Genomic DNA, 15,890 nt, shown 5'->3' on the forward strand with positions numbered 1-15,890 from the left:
ACTGTAAAAAATTGACGTACAAATACAAAATTATTAATGTTAAGGTTGAAAAAAGGAAAAAAGTAGGTACTTAGCCACTTTTTTGTAAAGTTTAAAAGTGTATATACCTTTTTATTGACTATTGAGTAAGTCACCGTAATGTATGAATTAAATTTAAATTCATTAATCATTTATTTGCATATATAAAATTATTCTGATGCAAATTGTCTATATTACTAAGTATATTTTATAGTATTACCTAAAATATTTATATTTTTAATTTCCATAGTATATATAGTAATAATTTATTTTATTTATTTACTATATTAAAAGTAATGTAGGTAAAAAGAATTAATTTTTGCCGAAAACGTTGTATTTTTTTATTATTAATATTTAGTTATTAATTATCATAGAAGTAATTTAAGCTACCTATATTTATATCATATATTATTATTACTATTATTATTAATAACGTTTTAGTTAATATACCAACTTACCTTAGTTACCTTAGGTTAGTGGTTTTTTAACCTTTTTTGGTTCAGCGCCCCTTTATCGTAATAACTAACTGCTAACGCCCTCCTCATGCAAAAACAAATTTTCTTCTTATAAATATATATATGTATATATAAATTTATTTATTCATCAGTTATTCATTCGTTATTATAAACAAGACGTTTCCTATTGACACGTAAAATTCGATTAGATAACATGCCATATGACATTATATAGCGTATTCAATTACAACTATTCTGATTTCACATTCAATTATTTGTAGTGTTGTTATATAATATTGAAAAGTTGTATTATTTTTAATCTCCGAGTTTGAAAAAGCTCATCCCCTCCCCAACGCCCTCTTCAAAATCATTACTCTCCGGAGAGACCGAAATTCCCCGAAGGGGGCGATATCGCCCACGTTAAGAACCATTGCCTTAGATAAATGTAAAATGTGTTCAGGTTCGTTGTGTTAATGTGTATTATAATGGCATAAAATAAATTTAAATGTTTAGAAATATCATTCTGATATAAAATATAATATATAAATATGTTAAATGTTTTAAAGTTCTAAAAAAATTTAAAAAAAATTCTAATTATATAATATTTTTATATCAGAATAAAATATTTATGAGAAACTTTGTATGTATTAAAATTTCAAGTCTTATGTATAGCAATTTAATATTTTAAAAATATTTAAGTCAAAATTATTTCCAAATTTTCATGATTTGACAAATGTTATTAAAATTTAAACTTTAAATGTTGTAAACAAAGTCGTGTTTATATAATTTTTAATATTTATTAAGTACCAAGATAGTTATATTAAACATTTTCAAAATTCAGATTTTGAATAAATTCAATATTGAAGGAAAAATACTGAGATAAGTATATGCCAGATTACTCTGTATAAATGTATAATATACATCATACAGTATATACTATATTATTATGAAAAGTCTATGCAATTTTTAAGAAATTTTTATTTTATATATTGGTTATATCGAGGTCTAAGCAAAATCACCAATAATTATGTTAAATTTTTTTCGAGTAGAATCACATTCGTTTTGTAATGAAACATTTATAATTATGGACTACGGTCATATTAACATATGTCTATACTCTATATTATAGGTACATAAATTATATTATAAAAAATACAAACTAACTGGTTGGGTCTATGTTCGGAAAATTAGATTATTTGAAATACTGATAAACATGTTTTAATTTTTATATATATTATAATTAATAAAGTAAATTTAATTTTTATTTTGATCGTGAAAAAAATGTAGTTTAAGTAGATGTTACTTGTTAGTCATGACCGATGAGATTATAATCAAGGCTACTGGGCTATATACAGAGTGATTCACCAAGCATGCTCATTGATCACCCTTTTTTTCATCTTAATTAGGTACAACAAAAACCCTTCTCGTTGGATCTGTGTAAAAAGAACTTATCGAATTATAAAGTTATGAATTGTGATATTATATTGTATTTAATTCTATATTAGATATAGGTACCCACTTAAATACTTAATACTATAATTATTTTCTCAGTTAAAAGATTTTTACAATCAAATAATTGTGAGGTTAACATAAAAAAAATAAATGTTTTCGTTGAATAAATAGTTACAGTATACAAATACAGTATCTCTACTAAATAGGTATATATATCTAATATTTTCGATTTATTTAATATATATATATATATTAATTTATTTATTTTTCATTTAAATCGCATGGTAACAATGATAACATAATGATATTACAAAAGTTTTTTTTTACGGAAAAAGTTGGAGGTTTTTTGTAGTTATTTAATATTTGTACTTATTTTTTCAAAATGTATCGATGTATATAGTTATAGCGTGCAATAGTACGACTATTCAATAGACTAACTCTTGACTCTTTAAATCATGAGTATCGAGGTATGTATTAGCTATTAACAATCAAGTATCGCACGGCATTTGCATCCATGCAGCGTGGCTGTACAAAAAGTGGATGTCTCTCGAGCGAGTGGAGAAACGGAATTATACTATTGAAGTGTTGGTATATCTTTATTCTTTAGAAACAGGGTTTGATGACCAAATTGTCCAATACATCCAATTCTTTATAATCGTCTACAAAATTGTATTATAATTACTAATTAGATACAAAACAAAAGAATTGTCTTTTTATTTTCTGTTGAAAATAAATTAGGTGGATACCAAAGTAAAATTTGTAATTGTATTGTTTAATATTATTTCTAATATCAGTATAATATACTATATACAATAATAATTATAGACTCGTAGAGGACTGATATATTATGTATAAACAACATATTTTTGCCAAAAACAAATCACATAGTTATCTATATTATAATATACTAATTATTATAATGTTACTATATAGTGTTACTACTCACTGTATGAGTAGATGTTATCAATAAATTTAGGTATTCAACTAAAAATAAGATAAGTAATACGTAAGTAATGTGCCAATACAGATTTTAATGAAATTAACTCTACTTCATTAAAACCATATTATTATTTATTATCATTGTAGCTACATTTTTTAACAACATACATTGTATAATTTGATTGAAAGGTATGTCAATTAATGTATATTTTTATAGTTAGTTCTTAAATTGAAAAAAAACTTAAATGGAGAATGTACAACTCAAATTAGAAAAAAGAAATATGTGTACCTACCTGAATAATATTAAAATATTTTATTGATTGTGATATAAATAACGATATAATTAAAAGGGGTACCTACACATAATTTTTTTTTAAAGAAGGATTTTGTCCAGTTAGTTGATTATAGTTTTATAATATTTTGTTAATTTAAAAAATATTTTCAAATTCTACTGTAAGAAAATAGGTAAAAAAAAGTTACACGGTCTACTACCTACTAGCATTGTATTATCATCTACCAACATTGTATTTATTACCTTTTGTTGTTGTTGTTCTCGTTCATATTTATTTTTACTATGCATGTGTTGATATTTTGATGGAAGTCTTGTTTGACGGAACCATAAAATGATTGAATATGTTACATGGTCATATATTTTTTATTGCTTACTTAGTACCTACTTACATAATATAATTGGCCATAGCCATTTTCCTCCAAAAACGAGATACTGTTTTCCTCCAAAAAAAAAGTTTGGTTTCCATTTTCCTTCCCATTATTGTTGATTAAAATTATGTTTATTTTCCTCCAATATTTTAGCTAGTGTTGTAGTGTTGCGTTCCATATTATAAAGATAGAGCATGGCTAGTATCACATTTTACGCCTTGCGCGTATCTGTTGATTAAATTCTGGTCGTTTAATTTCTAGGTATGTAATTACAAAAAGTAAAATAATTATTCATATTGTGGTTTCACCCAAAATATTATGTCTAGTTTTTATTTTATTTAAACAAGTATTCATTTGTTGCTGAAATGTCCTATAATTATAAAAAAAATATGATATTATAATATACTGTAGTGATTTTACTATATTTTGTATTCTATATCTCACATTGTACATATTGTCTGGTTGCGTTATCACCAACCACTTATTACTATTTAATTTTGTATTATTATTTTATTTATTGATTGATGCATCTTTATCGATGTACGTACTTTTTTATTAGTCATTCTTTTTTTAGCCACCACCAAGTTCGGCGCGTAGGTACGGTGTATTATGATATCATAATTTTATTTGAAATATTTAGTTTGTTCTTTTATTTTTAATAAAAAAAAAAAAATATAAAAATTAATAAAAAAAAATAGTAGACTCGGTTAGCTGTATAGTAGTACGACCTAATTATGATAGTAGTAGATATATTATAATTTATAATTGTAATAGAAGTATAGGTGCAATATATTAAATGACTATGGAGGGAAAAGCCCTGTCTCTGAGCAGTTTAAAGTTCTCCTATATAGATTATAGAGAGGCGAGCCCAAATACGTTTAATTCAATGTATAATGCTTATTGAATATAAGTCTTATTATTGTTAATAGGAGTGCTTTACTTAAAAAAAGTTCATCATCCCTACCCATCGAAAAACTCAAATTGCGCTTAAGTATGGATGGGTTAAATTTACTCAACTGTACAAAATTCAGCAGTTACATTTGAATTCAATGATAAATAATTGTATATACAAAAAATAAGGATTCTGAATGGGGATGGTGTGTCAACGTTTACTTATTATCATATTTAAGTATTTTATAATATATTTGTAGGTACCTATATGTATATGTTTTTTATTAAATATCAGCTAATAATTTGTTTTTCTATTGGTAATAATGTAATGTAGACAATAAGTGTTGAACTAATTTTTGACAAAAACATCGCACAAGCATATTACGTTTTAAATATTATATCATAGAAAAGTATTACGTGTGTTATTATTATTAACTTAAAAATTGCTTAAAGTTTGATTAAAATAATAATATACGGGCATTATAAATATTATTTATTTTTATTTATAATAAACGAGTACAAACACTCAAACAAGAAAAAACAAACACTACATAATAATTGATACATATGAAACTAATAGACAAAGTGATAATAATACAAATACAACTAATTAGAAAGACAAAAAATAAAATAAAATATATCTATAAAAATAAAATTATAAAATTAATTAGGTTGTTTTAAAAATAACAATATTTTAGCTTTAAAGTCATGACGAGACAGAACAAAAAAATCCAAGACTGGAAATTTTATTGGCGTTAAGAAGGACTCTTGTGAAAATGAATTCTTACCACAATTTGTATTAAATTTAGGTACATGGAACAAATAAGAATTTCGTGTAATCCTACTAGGTATTCTAAATCTAATTAGTATTTAATTATCTATTAAATAGCTGGAAAATTTATATAGCTATTTAAAATATCATTATGAACATAATATCAATTAAATCACGTCTAATAGTAAGAGAATCAATACCTTTAGAGTCTTGAACCAAAAGGAAAGAGTCTCAAGAAATAGCACAATGAGTAACATAGGTAACTCTTTTCAGAAATTTACATTGGATATTATTAAGATTATTTAATAGTAAGTAGAATAATTATTAGACCGTATTAAAGAGCCAAATTCTAGATTATATCTAACTGTATAGGTATACACATTTTTTAAACAGAAAAGATTTCTAAAGTCCTTAGTATAATCTATTAATAAAATCCAACATCTTATACGTTTTATTTATGATTCATTTTGAAAGACAAATCAAATAGACCTTATTATATTTATCATAGTATAAAGTTTATGGTAATCCTTTTACGTTAATACCTTATATATATTTTATAGGTACCTACATTATTATGTTACGTTTATGCTGCATGAGCGTAACTTGGAAATTTATTAGGGGGGGAGCAAATATATAGTCACATATAAATAAATTATTGATTATTATTATATTACTTACTCCTAATCTATTCTAGAGAAGCAATGGCCCTCTTTGCCAACTTCCTAGTTTACGCTTATGCGTCTATGGTACAACTTTGTAAATATATATATATATATATTGATAATTGCGTGATGAATATTTAAAAAAATTATGTGAAACAGCGAAAACATAATGTTAACATAATATACATAACAAATATTAGATATTAAATATTAAATAGAGATAAAGTTTATCTTAAATAAGTAGATTAAACATTCCTGCGTAAAAACAATATAAGTACAGATATTATACCTAGTAAATATTAATAAATAATATATAAGTGCCTACTAAATCACATTTTAAATTATTTACAGTTTTTATGTTGTTATGAAACCATTAAATTGTATTATTCTAAACTAACACAGTACATAAAATTAATAATATTATTGATTATTATTATTATTACTCTAAGAAACGTTTAAAGAAATTTAAATGAGTAACAATATAAATGCCAAACTATTGGTTAAATTAAATATGATAATGTATACTTGGTCCTATGGTTATTCATTTAATCTACTATCCAGTGGCGTAGCCAGGATTTAAAAATGGGGGGGAAACCCAAAATACTAAAAAAAACATAATCAACAATTAACAATAACAGTTCATTTTTATATTAAGTTTATACAGTCGATGGGGGGGAGGGCATGACCCACTGGCCCCCAACATGGCTACGCCATTGCTTTAATCCTTTATGCATTACAAAATAAAAAATAAAAATTGCAGTTGTTGTGTAAATATTACCGTTTTTTTGGTGTTTTTTGATAGCTTTTTCTCATTATTAAAAAAAGGAAAATAGTAGGTAATCTGTAAGCTGTAGGCTCTGCTGTAAAGTATAGTTAGCTATTCAGTATGCCTTATGTACCTTAATATGGCCTTCTGTAGGGTCAATCTACCGCAAGAATCAAAATACCGAAAGGATTATCAACCGAGAGGGACAATCGCAATCGATCGACAATAATATATAAAGTAGTAATTTAATATAATATTAATCTCTCCATTCTGATAAAAAATTGATAAAAAAATACTAAAAAGTCTAAAAGTAATGTATACTGTAGATAGTAGATTATATAATTAAGTTGAGAACAATACTACAAAGATAGGTACTCTAAACTATAAAATATAATAATATACGTTAAAAATTTCAAGTTCTCTAAATAATATTTTGAATACAAAGAAAACAACTAGAAAATCATTAATTACGTTAATTCGTTTTTGAGTAACAAAATCGATTTTGTCAAAAACTAGGATTGTGTAAAAATTTAAGTTTTTCCTTGTTTTATTTTTCGATTACTTTAAAAATACTGAAAACTTTTACTTTTAATTTCTTGTAAGGTACTAAATTCCAACAAGATTAAATTTTTCATTAGAAACTACCTTCAAAGTTGAAAATTAAATCATTTTATTGCCACGAAAGTGTTAAGTTAGGTCATTTATGACGTGTTAACTAAAAAAACATCATTATTAATTTAAATAAATATATGTAACGTGTGTCGTTCTACTACTTCTTCTCAAAATGTAAAACTATTTAATATTCATACATACTAGATATATCTACAGATAAATAAATTATATTATTATTTTAAAATTAATACAATAGAAAACAAATTTCTATGGAAATTATCGTAAATTATTGGTGTTCATTTCCACATAATAGTTTTTAAATTAGTTTTTAATAAAAAATAATATTACATTAATTCATCATATTAATTATTTAACCATCTACGAAAAATAACTGTTATTAAGTTATTATTTAACATTTTATTAACACACCTACTTCAAATTAAAGATCTAAGAATACGGGTTTTAGCTTGTATTTACGTTGTTTAGATGAGCATGTGTTTTGGCAAGCCTCACGGTCTGTGGAATGTTTTTGCTTAATTAACTAATTAAAAAAGTTAGATACAATATATGATTAAAAATATGATTCAAAAATAGAAATGAAGAATTGTATGGTTTAAAAATAGCTATTATAAATGAACAAATAGGTATTATTGTGACATAAACCGGTAAATAGAAAATTGAGTAAACAATAATATTATTTATTTTATGTCAATTAATAAATCGTATAAATTAACGTAAAACATGAAAGCATGCAATTATTATACTACGTATAAAATAATATAAGTATATTAGTATACTAATATTATGATTACAGAACCTAACCTAACCTGCTATAGAGTATAGAGTCTATACCAGCGTTTCTCTAAGTGAGGGTCGCGGCCCATTGGTGGGTCGTTAGTCAATTTTTAGCGGGTCGCGAAAAAATTTTTTGAATTATAATGTCAATGCTGTTATTAACCATAACAAAACAAGTAAACATTTCGCATACACCTCATTATTAAAAGTACATTTATAAAAATAAATTGATTATAAACCTATAAAATACTAAATATATATTACAAATTCATACATATTTATATAATACAAATTTTGTTTTTTATAACTACTTTTTGAAAAGTGAAACCATGTGGGTCACGAAAGATATTTCGGGATAAATTTGGGTAGCGGTACTAAAAAGATTGAGAATCACTGCTCTATACCATAGACTATAGAGTATAGACTATATTATGTATGGTACCCACCTTATTGGTGGGTATGTACCTAAATTACCTTTGCGAATTGCGGCTCTGCCTTTTTAATACTTATACTAGTTATACTATTTACCAAACTACTCACTAAATACTAAAATAATATTATTATAAATTATATTTATTAGCTATAGATTAGCTGTTAACTATAGGTAGGTTATAAGATTATAACTTTAAACTATATCAAAATATTTAATGGCTTTAACTTTTATTTTAATTATATTTAGGGATCAGTGGCGTAGCTATGATTTGGTTCTGGGGGGGGGTATTTAATTAATTGGATAAACATAAAGTGGGGGGCTTTGCTCCCACACCCTCCTAACAGTTATTTTTTTTTTTAAACATAATTATATACACAGTTACATTAATACAAAAATTTAATTTCCATAAACTCTATTATTTATAAGATAAAAATCCAATTTCCTAGGTTTTTTGGCTGACTTGTTTATTATCTCCTCTGTGTCAATATGTATTTTTTTGTGGAAAGCCAACATAGTTAATCCATTCAATCGATCCTATTTAATAACAAATAATGATTATTAATTAATTATTATGAAAATGTAATGACAATCGTTTTATGACAATGAATAAAAAGTTAATGATTTTTAGTCTTACTTCAGATATGGCATTTCTTAAGTATGTTTTTATTCTTTTAAGGGATGAAAACATCCACTTAGGTGTTGTAATGGATACAGGCAATGTACATAAAATTTTGATTATTATAAATATATTAGGAAATATATTAGCATCACATTCAATAAGCGCTCGAAGAGCTGATTTTGGTACATTATTAGATGATCTGTTTAGTTTGTGCCTCCACAACTTTAGCTCAACCAGTAAAATGTTTAAGTTTTCTACATCTAGTTGGTAAAATTCAACTAATTTTTTAAATGAAGTTTCTTCAACTTCAGTTAAAACTGTATTAGAAGAAAATAAACTCTCAAACCCTAAAAATGTAAAATAATTTCAAATACACTAATAAATAATAATAATATTTGTTAATATTACTAAATAATACTACGCTATTATTTACACATAAGTTAATCTTTTATATAAGACTACATAATATTATATTATTGTACTACCTTTGAAAATGTCTGAGTGTGCCATCTATTTTCCAATTCAGTTATGAAATAATCAACATTTGGTATAAAAACAGTTATTTTATAGTAAGTTTCCGCATCCATTTTTTGATCAGACAATGGATTTGCTCGATTTTTTGTCTTTTATTCAACCGTTTGATTGTCAACTCAATATCCATTTTAACAGCCATAACCTATTTTTTTTTTTTTTTTAATGTTTATATCAATAACTAGTATATACTTAATATATATTTGTGTAATTTTTTTAACCTTTGCTTGTAGGAATATTTTTTTTAACTCGTTATCACATTCGCTTCTCATAGATTTCAATTCTGAAACAATGTCTTTTGTCAGGTCAAATAGAAATGTGTAGAAAAACACTTGGTGGATCTATGGCATTGCGTATGATTGTATGAATGTATGATAATATGATAGGCAAAAAATATAATTTGAGACTATTAAAGATTAAAAAAAAAAAAAGCTCTGTGGGGGATCTATCCCCATCATCCCCCCACAACTACGTCACTGTTGGGGATAGGGAATGTGGAAAGTATGTTGAAATGTTCTAGACGCCGATATTGGATATCCCTATATCGGTTGTATGCAATTATGTTTTTTTTGTCTGACAATTATCTTCAACTTTAAGGTGATTTCTGCTAAAAAATTAGATATTGTTGGAAAAAATCAAATTTTGTTGAAATCAATCTTATTAAAAATAAATTATAGACTTCTGTTAACTTATTATTTTATTATTTATTATTCTTAAGTTTTCTGTGCTTTTGAAACCTTTTATGTATAGGTTACCTACAGTATACTTAAGAAAATGTCTTAAACAGTTAAACTTATAAGTTATTTTAAGAATTTTAGATAGAAGTGTAGATACTAGATAGGCAATACTAAAAAAAAAATGTACAGGTATGATTTCACTGGTTTCAGCCAATAATTCATGTATTAATTTATTAAAAAAACAGTGGTGAGAGACTAAAATAAATTTTAGAAAAAACCACTTTTTAGTGTTTTTGTTAATAAATATGTATACATGTATTTGTATACATCTTATCACTAAGCATTCATAATTTCAATTTTTTTTTCATAATTTTAGAATTATATTATTTACAATTAAGCAAAAAAAAGGGGATGAGCATGCTTAGTGAATCACTTAGTATATATTATTTTATTATACACATATTTGTATTATAAATATAAATAAGTTAATATTATTTTATTATAGTAGATACAATTTAATGTGGGGATAAAAAAGTCATTTAGAAAGTGTACTTGACCTAAAAAAAATATTTACGTCTGAATCATCGTTTACAATGTATGGGTATAGTACATTATTATAATCTACTAATTATATACATATATATGACTACAGAACTGGTAATGGTATAGATTCTTTGAACTAAATTTAATCACTGAATACAAATAAATCGCAAGTATGAAAAGTGTATTTAGTAAGTTTCGTGTGTAAATTTAAGGAAAAGTGATGATGGGTATTGTAGACTAAATAAATGTTCGATGAGCCGAAATTGGTCACAATTGCTTTAATGTATTTAGGTACTACACCTAGGCTAGGCAGTACTTTCCTTCTCGTTTTGAAAGACTTGGCCACTTGAGACTTTCCGTGAATTTCACGGGTATGATTATAAATGGATTGTTTTTTGGTGGAACGTATTTGTTTTAGTTTTAAAATTAAATTCCCTGTAGATTTTATGATATAATTTTGAAACTTTTATCTTTTATATTGTGGTAAGTATTGACGAGTGACGACGGTCGTAGCCCGTAGGTACCAAAAGATATCTGTTAGCTGATCGGCGGTGGCATTGTACCAGTTAAGTAGACTTACCATAAATGGACATTATATTGGACGTATCATATTCGCTCAAACACATTATAAGAAAGTCGCTCATACACTATTTAAGGAACTCGCTCAAACACATTGCTTTTGTTATGTGAGTAAAAATATAATTCGACTAAACGCATTTAAACGCATTATGCTTTATTTATTAGGACAACCGTAAGTTTCAACACGAATATATAAATGAGATAGGCAAGTTTCTATATACAGTATATAAAAAAGAGTATGTGTATATGTATATGTTAGTTCCTACACGGAAGAAGGTACCTACGAATGTGAGTTCGAGTATTCGATAGAAAAAAAAATAAACCAATATGATATAAATTGTAGAATATTTTATTTATAATTATTATATAAATAATAATGTATGCAGTGTAGGAATAATTACATTCACTCTTTTAATATACTATATTTTATACCTAAAAAGTAAATATTAATCATAACAAAATTCTGAAAACAAAATAATAAACAATCAAAGTATTGCAAATTATTAGTTTTTGCATCAATTTTAGAACGTATTTTTTATTTACCTATCGGTAGGTTAGTAGATATTAACGAGCATATATTATTTTACTCTTTTATTGAGTGATTCGTCAAACATTCTCACCGCCCTTTTTCTTTTTCAATAATGAGGTCGAGGATCCTTATGAGATACAAACTTTTGTTTTTAAAATGATAACCCATCCTCTTTTGACTTTTTTACAGTAAATTATTAAATAGATAATTTTTCTAAAATTTTTTTATTTTTCAAAATCAAAATTCAAAGAGAATTTGGGCTGGTTAGACGCAAAACAATTTTTGATTAAAACTCGATTTGTCCAAAAATAATTAAGAATTTATACTGAAAACAAGTATTGGTACTATTGTAACCGACATAGGCGACATATAATATATTTACTTATTTGTATTCAATTATCAATCTATAGAAATTTAAAATGTTACGCAAAACTCTTACTGCCATCGTGTTTCTGAAAAAACCTGTAAAGGATGTATAGTGATGCAGTTTATTTCAGTGCAGAATATAGTAGATATTTTTATAATAAAGTTAAAAAAATATTTCAAATCATTGTAGGTACTCGAAAAATAATTTAGATGCTTATCTGATCAAAGCTAGTTTAATAATTAGACAAATTAGATTATAGAATGCTTTTGTTAACTTCGTCTTACGTACAACATAGTAAATTTGCGTTCAGTAGAACCAATTTTGTGTTGTTAGATATCTCTTAGTTTCAATATTAGAATGAATTGATGTGATCTATTATTAAACTTAAAGATAAAAATATTATTTGTTATTTTTCGTCGGTTTTTTACGATATCTTAATTGTTAAGTGAGTTATGAGTGTTTTTATATTTTAGTATTTTACATACGCATAACTGGTTTAAAAATCAAAATATTGTAAAAAACCGTTAAGAGATAACAGATAATATTTTTAGTAGTGGCGTAATTCCAAAATTTGGGCCCGAAAGTGAAAATTATAACGGCCCACTATCATTGAGGTATTATATTCAGATCTGTTAATGGGGGTTATAATTTTACTAAAACATACAGACATATGAGTTACAACTCTGGGGATCAGCAAAAAAATCAAACTTGAACAAAATTCAAGTCTTCCAAAATATTACTTAAAAAATACCACTAATGCTCTTTTCTAATTTCTATGTCTCTAATTTATCACTCCATTAAGATTTAGATATCCAACCTGTTATAACTGAAGGGGGATTATTCTATAAACGGTTTTTTGTTAAATTAGAAAATTGCCCCAACCCACTAATAAAAGAGTTACATACACTTCACACTTTCAGAAAATCCATAACGCAGACTCAAAAGGAAATGGTGTTGTAAATTAAAAATATCTCTCAACAATATAAATATTTGCCAAGCTAAGTGTCACTAATGGGTAGTTTCTTATTCAAGTAATTCATGCAGTGGTGGATTTAAGGGGGGCCCGAAGGGCCTCGGCCCCCCTCCCACACCATTGGAATAAGTTAAATACACATATTTGTTAATTACTGAAAAAATTAAGATTTGCGTTTTGGACTAAGGGTCCCTACCAAAATTAAATCCTAAATCTGCCACTGAATTCATGTTATGTGTCAGCCTTATTGCGTATTGCAATAATTTATATAGATTGTGTTTTTACTTGTAAAAATTAAAAAAAAAATTGATTTTTTAAACTAATGATCTAATTTAAAAATACACTATTAAATCTCAAGTCATAACGCCCGAGAATATTCATAATTTATGTAATAAACCGTACCGTTAATAATGTTAATATCGCACACCAGGGTTCGGGACTTAGAGAACTTACTAACACAATAATAAGCGCTAAAATATGCACTTAAAAACCCTAGAATATGCATAAAAAATTTAAAAATATATATTTAATATATTTATTATTTTATTAATAATTATTAATTACGATTGTCAATTAGTATAAAAAAATCAACTGATTGTCAACTTATTGTTTCTTGAATTTCCGAGTTTTTTTAATTTTATTCGTCAAATATATTATAATAATGGGAAAAATTAAAAATTAAATTTTTCATTTAAATCGATAAATAAATAATTTTACATTTATTTCTTACCTTCAATGTTACATTGAATAATTAAATGTTTCCGTAAGTTTTCAAATATAAATGCTCTTTCAGCTCTTTGATTGTCGTATAACAGAGTTTTGTACGATGAAAATGACCCCGCCTCGACGTCAAATGAAGTGGCCTTTTTTTAGATCGGTTGACATTTTGAATAATTTTCCAAAATATGCTAAATAAGCACTTCTGAAAAATCTATGAAATATGCAAAGATATGTAGATTTAAATTTTATATCTGGTTATTCAGGTATCACGGCCTTGAAAAATAAATTTATTTTACAATAAATAAAAAAAGTATGCAAATGCTATAAGCACCGAACCCTGTCGCACACAATCAAATATCAAACACAGATTAAATAAAATGTTTCTGATTTCATGACTCTTGTACGGCTGTACCTACGTTTGGGTAGGTAATAGTTATGTAATAGAACAGTATATTATCTTTATTACTTAGTATGTATAATAGTATAAAAAAAATTGTAATTTACTATGTTATGTGTTTACAAGATGGAGACAATACATGTAGCTGCAACATTATCTTAGTATGTCGTATATAATATTATTCTTATAAATGTTAATAAGTTATCTTCATCATTTTTAGTAGATATATGATAGGTAAGTAAATGCGCCTAAATCATCATAACCATTTTAAATTTAAAATGTGTAATAAAATAATTATAATAATTGTTAGCCATTAAGGTTTAAGGATAAGAATAAGTTACAGATATCGAATAGGACAAAATATAACGATAAGATATTGCACACACATACACACATTATATGAGGATTCCAGTTGTCGGTTAAAGCCCCAGACGCGTTATTATTGTCTTTTTGTACGGACGGTCAAAGACGAGTGTGTAAAAGACTAGTTAGATCGTTTATGCAATAAGCCATAATAAGTTAGTTATAAACGATTGCAATAAATTAAAATACGTATATTAATTTGTGTTAAAAAAGTTAAATAAAATTAACAGTAGTGAATAAAAGAAAAAAGTTCGTTTTTAGTATATTTATAAAATAATGATTTTTTTACATTTAGAGTAGAGTTATAATTTTGACTTGTGATAGAGGGGTAGAGAGAAATGTGTTGTTGACAAGTCCTTAGAATAGATCCTGGAATGAATAATGATACAAGTTGCAACAATAGAAAATTTTAAATAGAATACCTAGGTAACTTCAGATTTCAAATATTTTAGAATACACATATTTTTTATATTTTAAGCAGTCTAAACCAACCTTAATCAAATAAAATCTTTAAAAATGACTATTAAAAATTTAAAACAGTTCTTAATCATTTGAGAAATGACTCAATAAAATAATGATTCTTCTAGTATCTAACATATTATATTTTAATGATTAATGATTTAAATATATTTAATGATTTTTTTTTTTAGGTAAAATATATGCTTATTTTAAAGATACATAAAAAATGTTGTATTGTTGTGTTTAAATTAATAATAAGTAATTATTAAAAAATAACTAATTTTCTGCACTTAATAAAAACAGAATATAATATAAGTTAAAAAAAAAAATAACATATTATTTTATTTAATAGATTATCTACTTTTTTATTAATAATGTCTTCAGCATCGATATCATTTAATATAGTTATGTTTTTAATGTTAAGAGCAGAAATTACTAATTGTTATTTGTATACAAAAACTTGTTCATACCATTTGTATCATCGTTAAGTACTGATATCTTTTTGGCACAGTCCATAACTACTCATGATATCCTGCAATATCCTGATAAAACCCTAAAATGTATGTTAATTAAAAACTTGTAATGTACTAATATAAATAATATTAATATTAAATAGGTACTAAAATAATGAGGAGATAAAAGGGCGGAACTAACTTCAAAACTTTATGAGGTTATTTG

The 15,890-nt window shown here is 25.3% G+C and overlaps 1 protein-coding gene across 2 annotated transcripts; it reads right to left on the reverse strand.

Moving 5' to 3' along the window:
* Positions 1 to 7,585: 7,585 nt before the first annotated feature.
* LOC113560854 (52 kDa repressor of the inhibitor of the protein kinase-like) lies at positions 7,586 to 15,809 on the reverse strand. 2 transcript variants are annotated; one of them, XM_026966961.1, is made up of 6 exons: positions 15,683 to 15,809; positions 14,004 to 14,204; positions 9,827 to 9,888; positions 9,560 to 9,750; positions 9,090 to 9,421; positions 7,586 to 8,989 (listed from the first exon to the last, which is right to left on the reverse strand). In XM_026966961.1, exons 4-6 carry the CDS (start codon positions 9,582 to 9,584, stop codon positions 8,852 to 8,854), a joined length of 495 nt encoding a protein of 164 aa, XP_026822762.1. In that variant the 5' UTR covers positions 9,585 to 9,750; positions 9,827 to 9,888; positions 14,004 to 14,204; positions 15,683 to 15,809; the 3' UTR covers positions 7,586 to 8,851. The 2 variants fall into 2 exon arrangements, with proteins under 2 accessions (XP_026822762.1, XP_026822763.1); XM_026966962.1 differs by lacking the exons at positions 9,827 to 9,888; positions 15,683 to 15,809 and having other exon boundaries at positions 14,004 to 14,343.
* Positions 15,810 to 15,890: the final 81 nt, after the last annotated feature.

Source organism: Rhopalosiphum maidis, chromosome 4, assembly GCF_003676215.2.
Source record: "Rhopalosiphum maidis isolate BTI-1 chromosome 4, ASM367621v3, whole genome shotgun sequence".
NCBI classification, from domain to species: Eukaryota; Metazoa; Arthropoda; class Insecta; order Hemiptera; family Aphididae; genus Rhopalosiphum; species Rhopalosiphum maidis.

Excerpts from the sequence above, each read along its gene's own strand:
- LOC113560854 (XM_026966961.1), bottom strand. The coding sequence starts at position 9,584 with ATGGCACACTCAGACATTTTCAAAG. Across the intron at positions 9,422-9,559 it reads ACACTCAGACATTTTCAAAG|GGTTTGAGAGTTTATTTTCT; the intron begins GTAGTACAATAA and ends TTACATTTTTAG. Across the intron at positions 8,990-9,089 it reads TAAGAAATGCCATATCTGAA|GATCGATTGAATGGATTAAC; the intron begins GTAAGACTAAAA and ends GTTATTAAATAG.